Source organism: Oncorhynchus nerka, linkage group LG8 (assembly GCF_034236695.1).
Source record: "Oncorhynchus nerka isolate Pitt River linkage group LG8, Oner_Uvic_2.0, whole genome shotgun sequence".
Classification (NCBI taxonomy): Eukaryota; Metazoa; Chordata; class Actinopteri; order Salmoniformes; family Salmonidae; genus Oncorhynchus; species Oncorhynchus nerka.
In genome coordinates this window covers 49,042,089-49,064,934 of record NC_088403.1, presented here as the reverse complement: position 1 = coordinate 49,064,934, position 22,846 = coordinate 49,042,089, and the positions used below count along the sequence as shown (strand labels likewise).

At 40.5% G+C, this 22,846-nt stretch overlaps 3 protein-coding genes and 1 long non-coding RNA gene across 5 annotated transcripts; all 4 read left to right on the top strand.

Moving 5' to 3' along the window:
- Nucleotides 1-1,160: 1,160 nt before the first annotated feature.
- LOC135572942 (uncharacterized) lies at nt 1,161-2,131 on the top strand. The gene is made up of 2 exons (XR_010464572.1): nt 1,161-1,414; nt 1,563-2,131. It is a non-coding gene; the product is annotated as an uncharacterized LOC135572942 (long non-coding RNA).
- Nucleotides 2,132-4,969: 2,838 nt separating this feature from the next.
- Nucleotides 4,970-6,992, top strand: LOC115133501 (uncharacterized). Its single transcript, XM_029666771.2, has 6 exons — nt 4,970-5,041; nt 5,176-5,517; nt 5,727-6,077; nt 6,185-6,313; nt 6,422-6,471; nt 6,588-6,992. The coding sequence occupies exons 1-6, from the start codon at nt 5,038-5,040 to the stop codon at nt 6,702-6,704; spliced, it is 993 nt and encodes a 330-aa protein (XP_029522631.2). The 5' UTR covers nt 4,970-5,037; the 3' UTR covers nt 6,705-6,992.
- Nucleotides 6,993-7,969: 977 nt separating this feature from the next.
- LOC115133497 (immunoglobulin kappa light chain-like) lies at nt 7,970-11,216 on the top strand. 2 transcript variants are annotated; one of them, XM_029666766.2, is made up of 6 exons: nt 7,970-8,354; nt 8,552-8,876; nt 9,014-9,364; nt 9,563-9,694; nt 9,906-9,940; nt 10,853-11,216. In XM_029666766.2, exons 2-6 carry the CDS (start codon nt 8,618-8,620, stop codon nt 10,988-10,990), a joined length of 915 nt encoding a protein of 304 aa, XP_029522626.1. In that variant the 5' UTR covers nt 7,970-8,354; nt 8,552-8,617; the 3' UTR covers nt 10,991-11,216. The 2 variants fall into 2 exon arrangements, with proteins under 2 accessions (XP_029522626.1, XP_029522625.1); XM_029666765.2 differs by having other exon boundaries at nt 8,514-8,876.
- A 9,136-nt stretch (nt 11,217-20,352) lies between these two features.
- On the top strand, nt 20,353-22,448 carry LOC135572781 (uncharacterized). Its single transcript, XM_065021207.1, has 6 exons — nt 20,353-20,422; nt 20,558-20,899; nt 21,294-21,644; nt 21,753-21,881; nt 21,990-22,039; nt 22,156-22,448. Exons 1-6 carry the CDS (start codon nt 20,380-20,382, stop codon nt 22,270-22,272), a joined length of 1,032 nt encoding a protein of 343 aa, XP_064877279.1. The 5' UTR covers nt 20,353-20,379; the 3' UTR covers nt 22,273-22,448.
- The last annotated feature ends 398 nt before the right edge of the window (nt 22,449-22,846 follow it).

Below are 22,846 nucleotides of genomic sequence, written 5' to 3'. Positions count from 1 at the left end.
GCCTACTATTTTGACCCAGGGCTGTCCAGACAGGTGAGAAAACAAATAGCCTACTATTTTGACCCAGGGCTGTCCAGACAGGTGAGAAAACAAATAGCCTACTATTTTGACCCAGGTTTCTCCAGAGAGGTGAGAAACAAAATAGTCTAATATTTTGAACCAGGGTTCTCCAAAGAGGTGAGAAACCCACAAACCACCTGTCGTGGAAATTTCCTGTATTACCAAATCATGAGAGAGCAAACAACACACAAGTCAGAGTATATTATAAAGTCCCATCTTTAATTATATATGAGCTTCACCATAGCCCTGTGACTCTCAGATCAATTCAGTGTCTATAAATGAATTCCCTGAGAGTGCTTACAAAACAGTTCTTAGTATCATTTATAGCCAAGACACACCCATCTCAACTCACATGACGAATAACAGATCTACAGGAACATTACACAAAGAAAGATGTTACTTGAGAGAGGAGTATCCCATAGCCAGACAGCATTAGCTATAAATTATCATTCAGTTTGTTCTCCTAAAGGAAGTTCCTATCTCGTTCTTGGTACCACTTAGGACCAAAACATTACCTCATCTAATGGCATATATCAATTGTCAATTATAGATACTCCCATCTTAAATACAACCCCTCCTGGACAAGCTCACAGAGGGGAGTGACTGGCACACAGACATTGTGGAGCCAACTAACTGGTTCCCCATTAATCACGCCATCCCTTCACATGGTTTAGGAATAGTTACAGACATATTCACAGATAAGACAAACCTGACCTCTCCCCACTCTGGGCCCCAAGTAACTGAGCCCTAGCAGAGAAGGGATAACTGCAAACTGCCAACAGTATTATTCAAAAAGAAGACATTCTAATGACAATAAATAAGATAAAACATTTTATTTATCTATGTTACCTAACTAATTCTGATTCTGCTACCACACACCAAACAAGTAAAGCCTTCAAGACAGTTACTTGCATTCTACAGCTTCCTGTATCTCAGTGAGTCCAGCCAGTAGACTGTGTGACTCTGTATGGTGCAATAGACCACAAGACCATGGTTGTCTGAATGAGGCGTCAACAAAGAAGATTGGGTCCAGTTCAACCAATCACCCATTAGCCCTTTGTTGAAGTGTTGTATACATGGGTAGACTTTCTCCACTCAAGATGATATATTCAAAGATGGTGTCCCTGTTGATGATGTTTCTAATTCTCAAACAAATGGGAAAGTTATATAACTATACCAAGGACTTCACTGGGACTAAACGTCTGAGTGTGAAGAGAGGAGTTGACAGCTTTAACCTGACCATATCGAAGACACAGTTTATTTATTTTTGTTTAACCTTTATTTAACTAGACAAGTCAGTTAGGGGACTCAGCTACATACTACTCTGCTGCTATTTAAATGGACAAAGTCAAAGGTAACCTAACTTAGTTCTATATTTTGGATATTCATTTTTCATCCATGATATTCTAAATACACATTATAAATTGTGTATTGTAATTGTAATAAATCTAGCAGGACAATACAATTTATAGACCATGATATTAATAAGTCACTCTTTTCAGATTTAGAGTCCAAGAGCAGCCAGGAGACTCTGTGACTCTGAACTGTACAATACACACTGAGACCTGTGTAGGATAACAGTGTCTATTGGTTCAGACATGGCTCAGGAGAATCCTGCTCAGGAATCATTTACACCCATGGAGACAGGAGTGATCAGTGTGAGAAGAGCTCTGAGGCTGGGTCTCCTACACAGAGCTGTGTTTACAACCACCCCAAGAGGATCCTCAGCCTCTCTGATGCTGGGACTTACTACTGTGCTGTGGGGAGATACTGTTTGGGAACAGGACCAAGCTGGACATTCATAAGAACTGCAGAGTGAAGGAAAAGCATCCAACAAGTGCTCAACATATGTGGGAACTCCTTCAAGACAGTTGGAATATCATTCCAGGTGAAGCTGGTTGAGAGTATGCCAATAGTGTGCAAAGCTGTCATCAAGGCAAAGGGTGGCTACTTTGAAGAATCTAAAATATTTTGGTTACTATATGATTCCATATGTGTTATTTCAATGTTTTATGTGTTCACTATTATTCTACAATGTAGAAAACAGTAAAAATAAAGAAAAACCCTTGAATGAGTGCGTGTGTGCAAACCTTTGACTGGTAGTGTATGTCAGTAGACTAAATTGCTCTTCTGAAATCCCTGCATATGTTGCTACTTTTAGCATCAATAAATGTACATTAAACAACTGATACTGACTAAAATAGACTTGTTCCTTCTCCTGTGTTCTGTACATAAAGTATGTTTGTATGAATGTGTGCAGAGGGCTTCTGCTGACCCAACCTACTGATAAATGCTAAACCCACCCATGCATGCACCCACACAGCGAGATGTTCACAGGTACCTGCACTCTGTGGTCTGCTGTGAGCACAAAACAAGGCCGTCTCTACGCTTTGGACAGGCCTGCTGGCCTTTTACACACTCTGTGCCTCTATGTGGTTTTCAGCAGGATGTCTATGTGGTGTCAGTCTGTTTTCTCTCATTCTTTCATTGTTGTTCACAACCATGACAATAAGCAACACAGTCCACTTATATACTGTATGTCATGTAGCCTGTATCTTGTCACATACAAGATCATAGGTTTAATTCATTCAAACTACAATCATTTGATGACAGAGTTTAAAGAAGAAATTGTATCAATGTATACTAGGCTACAGTGAAGAGGCCTAACCACCGAGGTACACCCCTACTAAACTCTCAACTAGTAGCCTACATTTGAGTTAGTACCTGAATGACAGGGATAACACTGACTTTCATTCTGTAGGTGTTTCCTCCACATACCCTCACAGTAATGCTTCACCCCTGTTCACTGTACAGTTGTGGCCAAAAGTTTTGAGAATGACACAAATATAAATTTTTACCAAGTCTGCTGCCTCAGTTTGTATGATGGCAATTTGCATATACTCCAGAATGTTATGAAGAGTGATCAGATGAATTGCAATTAATTGCAAAGTCCCTTTTTGCCATGTAAATGAACTGAATCCTCCCAAAACATGTCCACTGCATTTCAGCCCTGACACAAAAGGACCAGCTTACATCATGTCAGTGATTCTTTCGTTAACACAGATGTGATTGTTGACGAAGACGAGGCTGGAGATCACTCTGTCATGCTGATTGAGTTTGAATAACAGACTGGAAGCTTCAAAAGGAGGGTGGTGCTTGGAATCATTGTTCTTCTGCCAGTCATGGTTACCTGCAAGGAAACACGTGCTGTCATCATTGCTTTGCACAAAAATCGCTTCACAGGCAAGGATATTGCTACCAGTAAGATTGCACCTAAATCAACCATTTATCGGATCATCAAGAACTTCAAGGAGCGCGGTTCAATTATTCTGAAGAAGTCTTCAGGGCACCCATGAAAGTCCAGCAAGCGCCAGGACCGTCTCCTAAAGTTGATTCAGCTACGGGATCAGGCACCACCAGTACAGAGCTTGCTCAGGAATGGCAGCAGGCAGGTGTGAGTGAATCTGCACGCACAGTGAGGTGAAGCGTTTTGGAGGATGGCCTGGTGTCAAGAAGGGCAGCAAAGAAGCCACTTCTGTCCAGGAAAAACATCAGGGACAGACGGATATTCTGCAAAAGGTACAGGGATTGGACTGCTGAAGACTGGGCTAAAGTCCTTTTCTCTGATGAATCCCCTTTCAAATTGTTTGGGGCATCTGGAAAAAAGATTGTAAGGAGAAGACAAGGTGAGCGCTACCATCTGTGTGATGCGCTACTGTGTCATGCCAACAGTAAAGCATCCTGAGACCATTCATGTGTGGAGTTGCTTCTCAGCCAAGGGAGTGGGCTCACTCACAAATTTGCCTAACAACACAACCATGAATAAAGAATGGTACGAACACATCCTCCGAGAGCAACTTCTCTCAACCATCCAGGAACAGTTTGGTGACGAAAATGGCCTTTTCCAGCATGATGGAGCACCTTGGCATAAGGCAAAAGTGATAACTAAGTGGCTCGGGGAACAAAACATTGATATTTTTAGCAAGAAACTCCCCAGACCTTAATTCCATTGAGAACTTGTGGTCAATCCTCAAGAGGCGGGTGGACAAACAAAATAACACAAATTCTGACAAACTCCAAGCATTGATTATGCAACAATTGGCTACCATCAGTCAGGATGTGGCCCAAAAATTAATTGACAGCATGCCAGGGGGGATTGCAGAGGTTTTGAAAAAGAAGGGTCAACACTGCAAATATTGACTCTTTGCATCAACTTCATGTAATTGTCAATAAAAGCCTTTGACACTTATGAAATGCTTGTAATTATACATCAGTATCCCATAGTAACATCTGACAAAAATATCTAAAGACACTGAAGCAGCAAACTTTGTGAAAATTTATATTTGTGTCATTCTCAAACTTTTGGCCACGACTGTACATATCAGGATATGTTCTATGTATAACAGTCCCCCCTATAGGTCATCAGGAGTACTGCCTGTAGCTGTTGCATGGGGTGGGGCTAAATCTATTTAAAGCACACGTTTGATACCAAGAGCATGGAGGTACATGATGTGTAAGGTATAATTTAAAATGTACTGCATAGTTACCAGATAACATTATATTTTCAACCCACTTTAATGAAGGACATACATTTATTCTCTTTAAACTCTGCATCAGTATTGGACATCTTTGATTCAGTTGGTGCCTAAATAGCAAACGAAACAATTTAGCAAATATATAATTATCATCTAGACACCACAAAGTGTATATGCTTCACCCACCCTCTACACAATATCCTACACAGTAAGCATTGGTTCACTTTGCATGGATTATATGAGTGATTTTCAGTTACGAAGACCATGGTTGGCTGAATAAGATGTTAACAAAAATGACGCGTCCAGTTCGACCAATCACCAATAACCCCATAGTAGAAGTGTTGTCTACATACAGTAGGTGGACTTTTTCCACTCAACACACAGGTTGTGAAGAGGACATCGTCAATGATTGCACTGTCTGATACTGGCACTTCTTGTAGAGATGGGTAAGTCCAACTTTGATATTTCTCTGCTTAAGGGATGTAGACTCAGGTACTTAATTGATGCAATTCATCAATTCTTTTTTTTGTATGTAAAGGACTTGTGTAAGTAATGGATCATGTCTCTGTGTGTATTTTAGCTGCTGGACAATCCTCTGAAATTCATCTTATTGTGGCCAATGTTGGAGAGACTGTGACTTTGCACTGCTTCTATAAAGGCAACACGGCACGGTACTTTATGTGGTACAAGCAAACATTGGGTGACAATCCTCAACTCTTATCAACCTTTTACAAGTATAACAAGAATGCAACATTTTACCATGAATTTAAGGGTAACATTCGCTTCTCAGTGCAAAGCGGTGAAGGAATGAATCACCTAAAGATCTCAGACATGCAACTCTCTGATTCAGCCACATATTACTGTGGGAACTCGTATGCCAACCAGGTGGAGTTTGGAGCAGGAGTCAGTCTCACTGTGAAAGGTACAACATCTGAATTTACAAACAAAGGAAATAGTAACTCATTTTCTGCACTAATAATGTTAAGGGATTTTTGCACATTACGTTTTGGATACAATGGCTTAATTATGCTGTATTTGCATAATCAGATATAACTGTGTGTGATTTCAACAATGTTAACTTGGGACACAACATTGGAGACAATTGTACTGACTTATAAACATTCTTGTCAGGTTCAGGCTACAGAAAAATGTCTGTGCTCCAGCAGCCTGTGTCCGAGTCAGTCCAGCCAGGGGACTCTGTGACTCTGAACTGTACAATACCCACTCAGACCTGTGTAGGAGAACACAGTGTCTATTGGTTCAGACATGGCTCAGGAGAATACCTTCCAGGAATCATTTACACCCATGGAGACAGGAGTGATCAGTGTGAGAAGAGCTCTGAGACTGGGTCTCCTACACAGAGCTGTGTCTTCAACCTCCCCAAGAGGAACCTCAGCCTCTCTGATGCTGGGACTTACTACTGTGCTGTGGCCTCATGTGGGGAGATACTGTTTGGGAACGGGACCAAGCTGGACATTCAAGGTAGGTGATACGGCTTGTATCTTAATTATATTTTACTGATCTACTGTGTGGAATATACATTGCCTTGCTGTTCTGAGTGTCCTATATCAATATTTGAATGTCCACAGGCCAAAGGGCAGACCCTCTTATCTTGGTGTACTGCCTGGGTGTAGGATTGACTTTCTCGTTAATCCTGATCATTGTCCTTGCTTGCATCATGTACAAGATGAACCAGAGAAAGTGTCTGCAGTGCAGAGGTAAGTGACAACCTTTTAGAAGTTGCTCTTCTTTAACATTACCGTCTACAGATGTATCTGCATGGGAAGAAGGAGTTGCATCTTGATCTTTGAGGTGTTTCTTTTCAGGATCCGTCTCTCTGACACCATGTCCAGCAGTCTCTTCTAGAGATGCAGAGGTAAGTAGAATTCCTTACATTTTGTATTACCATGGAAATATGTATGGAAATGTTTATGTGAAATAATAACATATGGTATTATTTCCCCCTCCCACCTTTATAATTGTTTCTCACAGAACCAAGATGGAGACAGTCTCCATTACGTAGCTCTGAATCTGAGCAACAAGAAGAACAGGTCTAGAAGACAGAGAGGTCACATGGAGACAGTGGTGTATGCTGGGATCAGACAGTAGAACTGGATGAATGAAACAGTCCAATTAATTCAATTTTTATCAACTCCCACTTTATTAACATTATTATCTGTATTACTGTAACATATAATTACTGTAGCTACTTGAATTAAGTGCATTGCTTCTCTGCCAAACTCATTTTAAATGGACTTGCTTGTGATAAGATGAATAAAGCATTTAACAGCAGTCAAGACAAAGGAAGTTGAATGTATTTATTTAGGCCAAACTCAGGATCTTTAAAGGTGCAATATGCAGAAATCGCTATGCCATTTCCTGGTTGCTAGAATTCCAATAGTTCACCTAATTTCAGTTTATGTGACAAAACAACCAATGTGTAGAGAATCATTGTACCATCTAAACCGCTGTGAAATATCTTTTCAATAAGCAATAATATTGTATTTTCAGCTGTTATAAACTAGTGTACAAAACCGAAAGTAAAAGATGCAAAAACTAAACTTAAGAACAGGAAGCTTAGAACTAGAGCGCCTAGAATAGATCTACTGCTTCTTAGACTTGCTTTCAATGAGAAGGAAAGATCTATAACTCACATTTCTATGGGAATTTGGTCAGGTCGCCCAAAAAGTTACATATTGCTGCTTTAATAGTAGTGTTAAACCGTTTTTTAATCTCTTCTCGTGCCACTAACATGCCCTCAAACACACAGCAACCTATTTACATTGTCTGCCGTCTGTGATGACCACAAGGTGAGGATGTATCTGCGCTTTGTTAGAGCCTGCTAGTTTTGTACACAGGACCCTCTTCTCTCTCTCTCTTTCTCTCTCTGTGGTTTTCAGCCGGATGTCTCAGAACTCTTAGCTCTCTTATACTGTATACTATACTACTTGCTCTTCAATTTGACCATTTAACAACAGTAAACCAACTCTTTTGATGAGGCATCTTATCTATACATAGTCGACTGAAATCTGTGAAAAAACACAATAAGGTATTTATTCGATAATTTCACCTAGAGCTGTAGTTCTTAGTCAAACACAACACCGTTTTAACAGTGAAGTATTATGACCTATAGGCCTAGAGGAATCTGCCCCCTCAATAACAAAATCATGGGAAGGGATAGAATCCCTTATTGAGGAGGGATAGAATCCCTTCCCATGATGGTTTTCTTCATTGTTAAAACGGTGTTGTGTTTGACTAAGAACTACAGCTCTAGGTGAAATGACCAAATAAATACCTTAGTGTTTTTTCACAGATTTCAGTCCAACTGAATGTCTTAAATTAGAGATTGTTTTCCATAGATATTTTTAAGTGAGGTGAAGTTCACAACTATCAGACTCTCGACATAGACAACAGTATCTGTAGTGATAAAGAATAAGGGATTCCAAACTTGAATGATTAATACCTAAATTTGTCCTGAATATATAAGGATAAGAATATACCTATAATAAAATCTTTCTGTGTCTGATTCAGTCCATCCAGGAGACTCTGTGACTCTGGACAATGTGAAGAAGATTGTCGTAACGGAATAAGGCGTCAACAAAAATGATGTGACCAGTTCGACCAATCACCTGTAACTCAACATTGTTGAAGTGTTGTCTACATTGGTGGACTTTTTCCACTCAAGACAAGTTGTGAGGAGGATGACAACTGCAAAGAGGTTCACACTGTGTCTGATATTTCCACTTCTTGTAGAGATGGGTAAGTCCAACATTTATATTTCTCTGCTTATGAGATGTTCGCCCTTGATTTGGATGCATGAGATATCACATGTAATACATTACAGAAAATGTTAATATTCTACGTTGTGTTTGGGGTATGTAACAGCAAATATACTATATTGTTCATGTTCTTTAATAGATGTGGTAACTGGTACTGGGTCCTCATCTATACTTCAGGACGGTGGTCTCATATCAGCCAACGTTGGAGATGCAGTGATTGTGCACTGCTTCTATAAAGGCCACATGGACATGTATTTCTCCTGGTACAAGCAACCCTTGGGAGATAAGCTTCAACTCTTCTCAACTGTCTATAAGTTTGAGAGGAACGCAACATTTTACCTTGAGTTTAAGGATAACCCTCGATTCTCAGTGGAAAACGGCCAAGAAAAGAATCACCTAAAGATCTCAGACATGCAGCTCTCTGATTCAGGCACATACTACTGTGGAAGCGCTTATGGAAACAAGATGGAGTTCGGAGAAGGAGCCATTCTCATAGTAAAAGGTACATTTTTGTATAACTTAATTTACATACATGCAGTGTAAATATGAGGTATTATCTTATTCAGATGAGATGTTGAATTGGAAAATGTCTACAGTAATATTCTAGAGATTCAATGGGTTTATTGATCTTCTTGTCAGGATCAGGGTCCAGAAACATGACTGTGCTCCAGCAGCCTGTGTCTGAGTCAGTCCAGCCAGGAGACTCTGTGACACTGAACTGTACAATACACACTGAGACCTATGTAGGAGACCACAGGGTCTATTGGTTCAGACATGGCTCAGGAGAATCCCTTCCAGGTATCCTTTACTCGCATGTAGACAGGAATGATCAGTGTGGGAAGAGCCCTGAGACTGGGTCTCCTACACAGAGCTGTGTCTACAACCTCCCCAAGAGGAACCTCAGCCTCTCTGATGCTGGGACTTACTACTGTGCTGTGGCCTCATGTGGGGAGATACTATTTGGGAACGGGACCAAGCTGGACATTCAAGGTAAATCCCATTTAATCTGTAAATATCCCCAACAACACTGTATATTCATGCAAACAGCCTACCTCCAAATGATCCCATACATTTGTCTCAACAAGCTATACAATATCACCATCAGCTTTTGATGCCATACTTTACTGTTTGATGATCTTCCTAAGTGCCCATGAATATAATATGAATTTACTGATACCCTTTCCACAGTTCCAGAGCATCATCCTCCATTTGATCTGAGTCCTACTGTTCTGGCCTTGGTCATCTCCAACATCGTTCTGGGGATAGTGACCCTTCTACTTGTCTGGGCGCTGTGCAAGACTCTGAATAGAGATAGCAGCGGTATTATGTTATATCTAATGTATCCAATGTATATAATGTTATAGCTGATGTATCTAAAGTTTCATGCATCTCTATGCAATGTACATTCTGTAAATATCAGTTAAATGACAACGTATAAGCACTGTTAATTAACTACATGAGTTTAAAAGAGATAGATTGTCATATAAAATAATTGCTTATAAAATCTTCCTCTATTTCAATCTCTTTGAAGGGAGGGCAGGTGTCCCAACGTCCCAGGGCAATCAGGTCAATTTTACAACATTTATAAATATAGTATATTTGATGTATTTTCAAGAAACTGCCATTTAACTTTCTTTACAGCTAGAAGTCAGCTTATTTGTGCTTTTTATGTTATTAAGCTGTCACATCTGCTCCTGCAACGCCCTCTACTGCTCATCCTGTGTCTCCTTGACCTACCGCCACTCCCCCAGTACTCTCTCTCTCTCTCTCTCTCTCTCTCTCTCTCTCTCTCTCTCTCTCTCTCTCTCTCTCTCTCTCTCTCTCTCTCTGTGTGTGTGGGATTGTGTTGGCGTAGACAGGTATGCTGGAGTCAGAGCAGATCCCCACCAGCTGCAATCTGTTCCATAATCAAGACCTCCACTTCCACACTGCCAGATTGTAATCTCTGCTCATTCTGCCCGCTCTGACTCTGGTCCCTGTCTCCTGTCCCACGTCTCGTTATCTTGCTTCTCTGTCCTGGATTTCCCACTCTACTACTCCCTTGAATTCCACCCCAGACCTGCTTACCCTGTCTCAACCCCTCTTGCTCCAGCCTCAGCCGCCGCACCTGGTTTCAGAACCCGACTGAGTTTCCCCTGACCTGCACTCCGTCTCCCCCCTGTGTTTCAATAAATGCCTTGGTTACTTCATCCCCGTCTCCTCATCTGAGTCTGCTCTTGGTTTCCCCTGTTCCACTCCGCGTAACATAAGCTTTCTTGGAAGTAATAGGTCACTGTACTAGATATAGCCTACTTATCTTCGTGATCATTGAACTTCTGTCTGTCACTGTTCCACTGACCGTCAGGTCATTGTAGTGGGTGTACAGTCTGAACAGTCATGTCTTTTGTAGAGTGTTTTCTTCCACAGGAGAATAGAAACATTATATAGTAGATCATGCTGTCATCATAATGTATTTCCTCATGGCTCCACCCCCCTCAGAATCAAGACAGTGACGTGTTGAACTACGCAGCTGTCAGTTTCACCCCCAAGAAGAAGTCCTCCTCTAGAACAGCAAGAAAGAAGACCAGCAGAGAGGATGCAGTGTACTCTGATGTCAGATACCTTCAGCAGCAGTGAAATATATCACCACTGTCACAAAGACTACAAGAAGCAACATTTTATTATTTAGTAACTTAAATTACTTAGTAATTTACAAGTCAACAAAGAAAACTTTAACACGGTCTTTGTTAGATTTACATAATGATCCTGTCCAGCCTTAAATAGCCATAACTTTTGACAGTTTGTAAGAAATCATCTGATAGAGAATCCCATTTTTGCGGTATGACTGTGCATTTTTAACATAATAAACCATTCATTTATACACTCCGTTCATCTCTATTCTCTGTCTACAGAACATCTCTGCCACAACATATACAAATATACAAAATGATTAAAAGTAATAGCAGTTTAGCTGAATATGTGTCAGGCTCCATCACACCACTAAAAATGGAGGAACACCAACACACATCTATTTCTTATCACAGAAGAGGTGCATTTTTTATTTAACCTTCATTTAATTATGTTTAGTCTCGTTGAGATACAAATACATTTTTTCAGGAGAGAACATGAGAATCTCTCTGACTCCACATACCGCACATAGATATACACTTTGCATTATAAGAAGTGAAGTGTCGGTTTACACACCTACCAGGCAGTAGTGGTGCGTGGGTAAAAACACTGGGGAAGCCAAGCCATATTACAACCTATGTGTTGTGATAATTGCATTGTTTTCTCTATAGCCTGTTAATTCATATGCCTTGAGACCGTGATACACAAGCCTAACGGCCGAGACAATAGGGGGACACATTTGCAGTATAAATTCACATTTTCGGACCACTAAACAACTATTGATTTAGAACCACGGAGAGTTACCGCAAGTCGCAATGAAAACAGGAACTGCCTCCACTATTCCAGCACCATTTCAACTTCAACATTTCACCCCCAAGCCATAAGACTCCTGAACAGGTAATCAAATGGCTACCCGGACTATTTGCATTGTGTCCCCCCCCACCCCACCCCTCTTTTAGGCTGATGCTACTCTCTGTTTATCAGATATGCCTAGTCACTTTAACTATACATTCATGTACATACTACTTCAATTGGGTCGAGCAACCAGTGCTCCCGCACATTGGCTAACTGGGATATCTGCATTGTGTCCCCGCCACCCACCAACCCCTCTTTTACGCTACTGCTACTCTCTGTTCATCATATATGCATAGCCACTTTAACCATATCTACATGTACATACTACCTCAATCAGCCTGACTAACCGGTGTCTGTATGTAGCCTCACTACTTTTATAGCCTCGCTACTGTATATAGCCTGCCTTTTTACTGTTGTTTTATTTCTTTACTTACCTATTGTTCACCTAATACCTTTATTGCACTATTGGTTAGAGCCTGTAAGTAAGCAGTGACAACTAAAATATACCAAAAACGATTTAGTCCAATCAATGTAAGCTAAATATGATGTGGCTGTCCATGGTTCTGATTTCTGTGTGATTCTGCATCTCACTAAGTACTGTACTGTATGTGCATACCTAGACTGCCTAGTCCATTTCTCCTGTGTTTTAGTAGCTATTTACTGGAAGATAACTGATAATGTCTTCTACCTTGACTCTGCAAGCAGTTAGATTTGGGTATGTCATTTTAGGGTAAAATGTAAACAGGGGCGGATCTTTTACAAACTCAAACGCTAGATGCGGATGTAATAAATAGAGTGGTTTCAGTTTTCTTCCTACAAATGTTACTCTATCGTTGGAATGCTTTAAACTACAAAATATTATGACCCCCATCACTGAAGGATAATACTCTCAGGAACACATATGCATCTTTTGTTTCCCTCTACAATTCCCAGATGTCAGAACAGACTGGACAAGACCAGGCACTAACTCAGACTGGGGGAAAAGGAACATAATCAATGATGATGAAAATGTATGTGTAAAACTAATTGTGAAATATGACTCAGAGTCATGTTCTGGTTTCAAAACAGACTTCCAAACTCTCACAGTAGCTCAATGTATCGTAGTTACGTGGTAAGAAACTGAAGAAAAAACAAACATAGCTCAATCAAAACAGTCTAATCTATAGCAGATCACTTTCAACACACCAACTCCTTTCCACATGCCCACTACTTTCCTTTCCACACACCCACTCAGCCATTCTCCAGTCACCATACTGGACTACAGCTACCTTCTCGCAAAAACACCTGAAGAGACCTGTCTACCTTTGTAGCTGTAGCTTCAGTCATTTTAGGGTTAGGATTAGGCTAGGGTTACAGCTAGGACTAGGGTTAGGGCTGAGGTTAAAGGTTAGAGTTAGGCTAGGCCTGGGGTCAAGGGTTAAGGCTGGTGAATAGTTCATTTGAACATGTATAATCCATCTGTAGGGTGAAGCCTTGCGGTCATCTAGGAACCCCACCAAACTGAAACACCTATGTCAGCTGTTCCCAAACCTTTTTGGCCTACGACCTCATTTTGATATCCAACATCTTACGAGACCCATCATGTAAAAAAAGTGATGCAATCAACTGCCTATGTTTATTTTTTAATTGTTGACAGTATTTTTGACAGTATTTCAATCTGAAGGAAGTAAGGTTTGAAGTGACTGAAATGCATCAGAAATGTATTGGGAAGTTCAGAAGATCATCAGGCAATAAAGAAAAGAATGTCGGCGTTGATGATGTTTTTTCCCCCCAATCTTATTTAGTGCCTGGTCTTGTCCACTCTGTTCTAATGAGTCATTGGTGATTGTGGGCATTGTAGAGGGAAACGGAATAGTCTTACCTTTCAGGGATAGGGTCATAATAGTTTGTCACACATTTGTAAGAAGAAAACAGAAACCGCTCTGTTTATTACAACAGCAACTCGTGGCTACAGGAGGTTACTGACGTAACCCCAGTTCTATGAGCCAAGAGCGATTTAGTACATTTTATTTCAGTTTTTTTCTGAAACACTGACCTATATGAACCCAACCGAACCCAAACACCTATTTCCATTTTGATTCAACAAAAATATGATACATTTCTGTTTTTACAATCCACAGAAAACATCTCTGTCAATTTTGCTTTCCGCAAATAGACATCATGGTCCAATACTAACTACCACGCCCCCTACCAATGAAATCCCTTTTGATCTCACTGTGATCTCAGCGTGAATAACGAGGTGTTCTCTGACTCACAACCAGACAGAGCAGAATAGATTTACACACAGAATGGTGAGAACCTTCCTACCAGCTCTACTGCTCTATGAATTGAGTAAGCAAGCTACTGTTAAATCTATCATGGAGACAGAGTAAGATTGACTGCATCCATCAAGTATAACCAGAATGTTCAGTGCATCACTTCTTCCTCATTTCTAACATGTAAATGTGATATCAATGATTATAATCATTAATGTTGAACTTTGTTCTTTGTGTTTCAGGTTTGGTCTCTGTGTTGGTTTCTCAGTGTCAGACTACGGAGGTCCGTACTGGGGATACCATCACCTTGCAGTGCTCCAATGTTACAACGGCTGTGGGACACACAGCATGGTTCAAGCAAGTCAACGGATCAGAGCCTGTGTGTATCTCGTCTATGTACGGCTTTAATTCAACACCTGATCTCCACAATGGTTTTCAAAGGAGCCATTTTGAAATGTTCAGCAACAAGACCACTTTCTTTCTCAAAATCACTGAATTTGAAATAACTGATTGTGGCCTGTGTTTCTGTGGATTGTATCCACATAGTCACATCCTCTTTGTCAATGCAACAGTTCTAAAGAATTCAGGTTAAGTGTCCAGCTTTTTATCTGTCTTTTGTTACATTTGAACATGTTTATAGAGCCTTGTCAGGAGTTATCATGAAACAAAGGCAAACTGTTGGTGGACATCTTTTTTTTAATATTATATTTTTGAGGAAAAATACTTCTTTATTTTTTACTCATCTCAATGTTATAGGGCACAATGGAGGTGAGGAATTACCAGAGTCATCTAAAGAGAGTGAGTTTATCTTTCTTTCTCATGTAGATTTAAAAAATAATAATAATTAAGAAACAATAACGCAACATTTTTTTAGTCTTTCATTAAAGGACCATCAAGTGATTTTATAAAATGTCATCTAATAGGACACTGTAATGGAACTATCAGTCTAGTAGGAGAGGATGATGATGGAACCATGTACCTCCTTCCCCTGGTTGTGATCCTGGTTGTTGTGACTGCTGTTCTACTGATATTCATCCTCATCCTGGTCCTCAAGATCAGACGAGACGCAAACAGAAACAATACAGATTCCACTTCATGATAATATTGGACCTGTGAACTACACTTCAAATGTGGATGTTTTTCCCATGACAAACTGTACACTGATGATCCGAGTCAGTGTGTACACTAGAATGGAATGATCCATTAGACCGTTCTCTCGTCTCTCTTTTATATCATATTTAGGATTCTCAAAGGCAATCACACAATGATCAGGTAAATACTGCATGATTAAATACTGAAATATTAGCAGTGCAGAAATCGTGGAAATAACATATGTTGGTAATGTCATGGTGTTTGCAAATCTACAGAAACAAGACCCAGATGCATTCAATTATGCCGCCCTGAATTTCACATCCAAGAAGAGGATGATGGAGAGGAGAAGAGAGAAGGAGCTGGACCCCCATGTAGTGTATGCTGCTACAAGATGATAAAGTGGAGGAGGATGGAAGAGGAGGACAATTAGTTGTCCATATCTTTGAATACATTGATTTGCCATATCTTAGAATACAAGTTTAAATCTCGCTGTATTGTATCTGTGTAATTAAGTTAAATCTATTGAAATGTAAATCAATCAATCTCTGTAGTGTTACTTTGTTAGTTGTACCTTAGGCCTACTGTAGCCTTCTGCAAAGTAGTTAGGCCACACAGCTCAGTGGTACAGGGTGTGGTTAGAGAGGAGGAGTTAGAAATCAAATCACATCCAATTTCATTGGCCACATACACATGGTCAGCTGATGTTATTGCAAGTGTAGCGAAATGCTTGTGCTTCTAGCTTTGACAGTGCAGCAATATCTAACAAGTAATCTAACAATTTCACAACAACTACTGTACCTAATACACACAAATCTAAGTAAAGGTATGGAATAAGAATATATACATATAAATATACGGATGAGCAATGACAGAGCGGCATAGAGAAAATGCAATAGATTGTATTAAATACAATGAGATGAGTAATGCAAGTGACTAGTGATCTATTTATTAAAGAGGTCAATGAATTCAAGTCTGTATGTAGGCAGCAGCCTCTCTGTGTTAGTGATGGCTGTTTAACAGTCTGATAGAAGCTGTTTTTCAGTCTCTCGGTCCCAGCTTTGATGCACCTGGACTGACCTCGGCCTCTGTATGGTAACGGGGTAAACAGGCAGTGGCATGGGTGGTTGTTGTCCTTGATGATCTTTTGGGCCTTCCTGTGACATCGGGTGCTGTAGGTGTCCTGGAGGGCGGGTAGTTTGCTCCCGGTGATGCGATGTGCAGACTGCACCACCCTTTGGACAGCCTTGCGGTTGTTGGGGTGCAGTTGCCGTACCAGGCGGTGATACAGCCCGACAGGATGCTCCCAGTTGTGCATCTGTAAAGGTTTGTGAGGGTTTTAGGTGACAAGCCAAATTTATTCAGCTTCCTGAGGTTGAAGAGGCGCTGTTGCGCATTCTTCACCACACTGTCTGTGTGGGTGGACCATTTCAGTTTGTCCGTGATGTGTATGCAGAGGAACTTTCCACCTTCTCCACTGCTGTCCCGTCAATGTGGATAGGGGGGTGCTCCCTCTGCTGTTTCCTGAAGTCCACGATAATCTCCTTTGTTTTGTTGATGTTGAGTGAGAGGTTGTTTTCCTGACACCACACTCCGAGTGCCCCCACCTCCTCCCTATAGGATATCTCGTCGTTGTTGGTAATTAAGCCCACTACGTTGTGTCATCTGCAAACTTCATGATTGAGATGGAGGCGTGCATGGCCACGCAGTCTTGGATGAACATGGAGTACAGGAGGGGGCTGAGCACATACATTTGTGGGGACCAGAAAAGTGGAAATGTTGTTTCCTACCTTCACCACCTGGGAGCGGCCCGTCAGGAAGTCCAGGACCCAATTGCACAGGGCGGGGTTGAGACCCAGTGAAGTAACAACTGTTTAATGGCTGCAGAGGAGTAGTTGCCTCTTTTGGCCTCTCTTAACTTAGATCTCTGTTGTGTGTGTGTGTGTCAGTGATTTGGTCATTTTTATATTGGGTGACCATGAGGGGCAAAGAACCCAACAGTAGACAATTGCATTATACTGATCACTTCTAAAGACAAATAAAGAGTTAAACCAAAATTGCCTTTATCATGATGTTATTCCCCCCAAAGTATTTCCTGTCTTGGCTTTGCACTGATCACAGCCCCCTATTCCGAGAAGCACCTTATAAGGAGAATATGATTGGGGTCTGAGGTAGAGGAGGGGCCAGTGAAGGTACGCATCACTTCCTGTGGTGTGAGTGACAGGAAGGAGCAGCTCAGTGTAAATTGAGACCTGCTGAGGTGAACATCACTGTGTCTCTCATAGACTGACACTGGGGGATGAAATGTCCCTTATGTGCTCTCTCTCTCTCTCTCTCTCTCTCTCTCTCTCTCTCTCTCTCTCTCTCTCTCTCTCTCTCTCTCACCAGACCCCTGCTGCTCATTTATATGTGCAAAGTATGTAAAGAATACAAACAATTTTTCAAACCCTAAACTGTGCAGGGTTTCTTCAACTATGGGTCCTGAGTTATGAGAATACATCTATAATACACTGCTGTCTGCTGTGAGCACAAAACAAGACCGTCTCTACGCTTTGGACAGGCCTGTTGGCCTTTTACACACCCTGTGTCTCTATGTGGTTTTCAGCAGGATGTCTATGTGGTGTCACTCTGTTTTCTCTCATTCTTTCATTGTTGTTCACAACCATGACAATAAGCAACACAGTCCACTTATATACTGTATGTCATGTAGCCTATGTATTGCCACTTACAAGATCATAGGTTTAATTCATTCAAACTACAATCATTTGTTTACAGAGGTTAAAGTAGAAATTGTATAAATGTATACTAGGCTACAGCGAAGAAGCCTACACCCCTACTAAACTCTCAACTAGTAGCCTACACATGAGTTAGCACATGAATGACAGAGATGAGACTGACTTTCATTCTGTAGTTGTTTCCTCCACATACCCTCACAGTAATGTTCCACCCCTGTTCACCCTTCATGTCAGGACATGTTCTTTGTATAACGGTCCCCCTATAGGTCATCAGGAGTACTGCTTGTAACTGTTACATGGGGAGGGGCTAAATCTATCTTAGGCACACAACTGAGTTTAATAACAAGAGGATACAGGTATATGTATGTGTAATGTATGCTTGAAAAGGTACTGCATACTTACCAGATAACATTATACTTTTCACCCAATTAAATTAAGGATATTCATATATTCTCTTTAAACACTACCTCAGTATTGGACATCTTTGATTCAGTTGATGCCTAAATAGCAAACTATACAATGTATTTTTTTTTTTTTTTTTTTAATTTCACCTTTATAAAAACAAAAAAACATCCTCAAGACACCACAAAGTGTGTATGCTTCATGCACCCTCTACACGCACCCTCTACACGCACCCTCTACACGCACCCTCTACACACCTGAATAAGGTGTTAACAAAAATGACGCGTCCAGTTCGACCAATCACCAATAACCCCATAGTAGAAGTGTTGTCTACATGGGTGGACTTTTTCCATTCAACACACTGGTTGTGAAGAGGACATCTTCAAAGATGATGGCACTGTGTCTGATACTGGCATTTCTTGTAGAGATGGGTAAGCCTCTCTGATGCTGGGACATACTTCTGTGCTGTGGCCTCGTGGGGAGATACTGTTTGGGAATGGGATCAAGCTGGATGTTGAGTGTGGTCACTCTGATGATCCGCAGATGAGAATCCTGGTCCTTCTCTCTGTCATAAGAACTGGAGTTCTCCTCCGCTGTCTGACCATCTTCATCATCATCTACACCACCAGGAAATACATCAATCTAAGACAATGTCGATGGACTTTTGCAGTAAAAGTCGGAAATATCATCACTATGTATTGAAAATGTGTATTTGTTGAGATTGCTGAGTAGTTTCATATTGCATTTTCTTTAATTAATGGCCTGTGACCTCGTTTAAAAAGTTGGATGTCAGTTGGTTAAATTGCTCTTCTGAAATTCCCTGTATATGCTGCTTCTTATAGCATTTATAAATATCCATTTAAACAACTGATACTGACTGAAATAGACTTGTCCCTTCTCCTCTGGTCTGTACATACAGTATGTCTGTATGAATGTGTGCAGAGGGCTTCTGCAGACCCAACCTACTGATAAATGCAAATCCCACCCATGCATACACCCACACAGCGAGATGTTCACAGGTACCTGCACTCTGTGGTCTGCTGTGAGCACAAAACAAGGCCGTCTCTACGCTTTGGACAGGCCTGCTGGCCTTTTACACACCCTGTGTCTCTATGTGGTTTTCAGCAGGATGTCTATGTGGTGTCAGTCTGTTTTCTCTCATTCTTTCAATGTTGTTCACAACCATGACAATAAGCAACACAGTCCACTTATATACTGTATGTCATGTAGCCTATATCTTGTCACTTACAAGGTCATAGGTTAAATTAATTCAAACTACAATCATTTGTTTACTGAGTTCATTGTTTTTGTTAATGTATACTAGGCTACAGTGAAGAGGCCTATCCATGAGGTACACCCCTACTAAACACTCAACTAGTAGCCTACACTTGAGTTAGTACATGAATGACAGAGATAAGACTGACTTTCATTCTGTAGTTGTTTCCTCCACATACCCTCACAGTAATGCTCCACCCCTGTTCACCCTTCATGTTAGGACATGTTCTTTGTATAACAGTCCCCCTATAGGTCATCAGGAGTACTGCCTGTAACTGTTACATGGGGGGGGCTAAATCTATCTACGGCACACAACTGAGTTTAATAACAAGAGGATACAGGTATATGTATGTGTAATGTATGCTTGAAAATGTACTGCATACTTACCAGATAATATTATACTTTTCACTCAATTAAATTAATCATATTCATATATTCTCTTTAAACACTGCCTCGGTATTGGACATATTTGATTCAGCTGGTGCCTAAATAGCAAACTATACAAAGTTGAAAAAATATATATAATTATCATCTAGACACCACAAAGTGTATATGCTTCACCCACCCTCTACACAATATCCTACACAGTAAGCATTGGTTCACTTTGCATGGATTATATGAGTGATTTTCAGTTACGAAGACCATGGTTGGCTGAATAAGGTGTTAACAAAAATGACGCGTCCAGTTCGACCAATCACCAATAACCCCATAGTAGAAGTGTTGTCTACATACAGTAGGTGGACTTTTTCCACTCGACACACAGGTTGTGAAGAGGACATCGTCAAAGATGATGGCACTGTGTCTGATACTGGCACTTCTTGTAGAGATGGGTAAGTCCAACTTTGATATTTCTCTGCTTAAGGGATGTAGACTCAGGTACTTAATTGATGCAATTCATATAGGTATTTTTTGGGTATATTAAGGACTTGTGTAAGTAATGGATCATGTCTCTGTGTGTATTCTAGCTGCTGGACAATCCTCTGAAATTCATCTTATTGTGGCCAATGTTGGAGAGACTGTGACTTTGCACTGCTTCTATAAAGGCAACCTGGCACTGTACCTTATGTGGTACAAGCAAACAATGGGTGACAATCCTCAACTCTTATCAACCTTTTACAAGTATAACAAGAATGCAACATTTTACCATGAATTTAAGGGTAACACTCGCTTCTCAGTGCAAAGCGGTGAAGGGATGAATCACCTAAAGATCTCAAACATGCAGCTCTCTGATTCAGCCACATATTACTGTGGGAACTCGTATGCCAACCAGGTGGAGTTTGGAGCAGGAGTCATTCTCACTGTGAAAGGTAGAACATCTGAATTTACAAACAAAGGAAATAGTAACTCATTTTCTGCACTTATAATGTTAAGGGATTTTTCCACATTACGTTTTGGATACAATGGCTTAATTATGCTGTATTTGCATAATCAGATATAACTGTGCATGATTTCAACAATGTTAACTTGGGACACAACATTGGGGACAGTTGTACTGACTTATAAACATTCTACAAACAAAGGAAATAGTATCTTATGTTCTGCAACTACAATCTTTTGTTTTTTTCCACTTTATGTTTTGGATACAATGGCGTAATTATGCTGTATTTCCATAATCAGAAATGACTGTGTATGATTTCAACAATTTTAACTTGGGACACAACATTGGGAACAGATTTACTGACTTGTAAATCCTCTTGTCAGGTTCAGGGTCAAGACACATGACTGTGCTCCAGCAACCTGTGTCTGAGTCAGTCCAGCTAGGAGACTCTGTGGCTCTGAACTGTACAGTACACACTGAGACCTGTGCAGGAGGACACAGTGTCTATTGGTTCAGACATGGCTCAGGAGAATCCCATCCAGGAATCATTTACACCCATGGAGACAGGACTGATCAGTGTGAGAAGAGCCCTGAGGCTGGGTCTCCTACACAGAGCTGTGTCTACAACCTCCCCAAGAGGAACCTCAGCCTCTCTGATGCTGGGACTTACTACTGTGCTGTGGCCTCATGTGGGGAGATACTGTTTGGGAACGGGACCAAGCTGGACATTCAAGGTAGGTGATACTGCTTGCAACTTTTGATATATTTTACTAATCTACAGTGTAGAATATTAATTTACTTGCTATTCTGAGTGTCCTATATCAATGTTTGAATGTCCACAGGCCAAAGGGCAGACCCTCTTATCTTGATGTACTGCTTGGGTGTAGGATTGGCTTTCTCGTTAATCCTGATCATTGTCCTTGCTTGCATCATGTACAAGATGAACCAGAGAAAGTGTCTGCAGTGCAGAGGTAAGTGACAACCTTTTAGAAGTTGCTCTTCTTTAACATTACCGTCTACAGATGTATCTGCATGGGAAGAAGGAGTTGCGTCTTTATCTTTGAGGTGTTTCTTTTCAGGATCCGTCTCTCGGACACCATGTCCAGCAGTCTCTTCTACAGATGCAGGGGTAAGTAGAATTCCTTACAATTTGAATGACCATAAAAATACATATGAAGATGTTTATGTTAAATAATAACATATGGTATTATTTCCCCCTCCCACCTTTATAATTGTTTCTCACAGGACCCAGATGAAGACAGTCTCCATTACGTAGCTCTGAATCTGAGCAACAAGAAGAACAGGTCTAGAAGACAGAGAGGTCACATGGAGACAGTGGTGTATGCTGGGATCAGACAGTAGAACTGGATGAATGAAACAGTCCAATTAATTCTATTTTTATCAACTCCCCTTTATTAACATTATTATCTGTATTACTGTGACATATAATTACTGTAGCTACTTGAATTAAGTGCATTGCTTCTCTGCCAAACTCATTTTAAATGGACTTGCTTGTGATAAGATGAATAAAGCATTTAACAACAGTCAAGACAAAGGAAGTTGAATGTATTTGTTTAGACCAAACTCAGGAATCTTTAAAGGTGCAATATGCAGAAATCGCTATGCCATTTCCTGGTTGCTAAAATTCTAATAGTTCACCTAGTTTCAGTTTATGTGACAAAGCCATCAATGCATGTGTAGAGAATCATTGTACCATCTAAACTCATTTGAAATATCTTTTCAATAACCGCAAATATTGTATATTCAGCTGTTTAAAGCTGGTGTACAAAACAAAAGAAAAATACGCAAAAACTAGACTTAAGAACGGGAAGCTTAGAAATATAGACCATAGAACAGGTCTACCATTTCTTAGACTTGCGTTAATTGAGAACTAATCAAATCAAATATATTTTTATTTGTCACATGCGCCAAATAC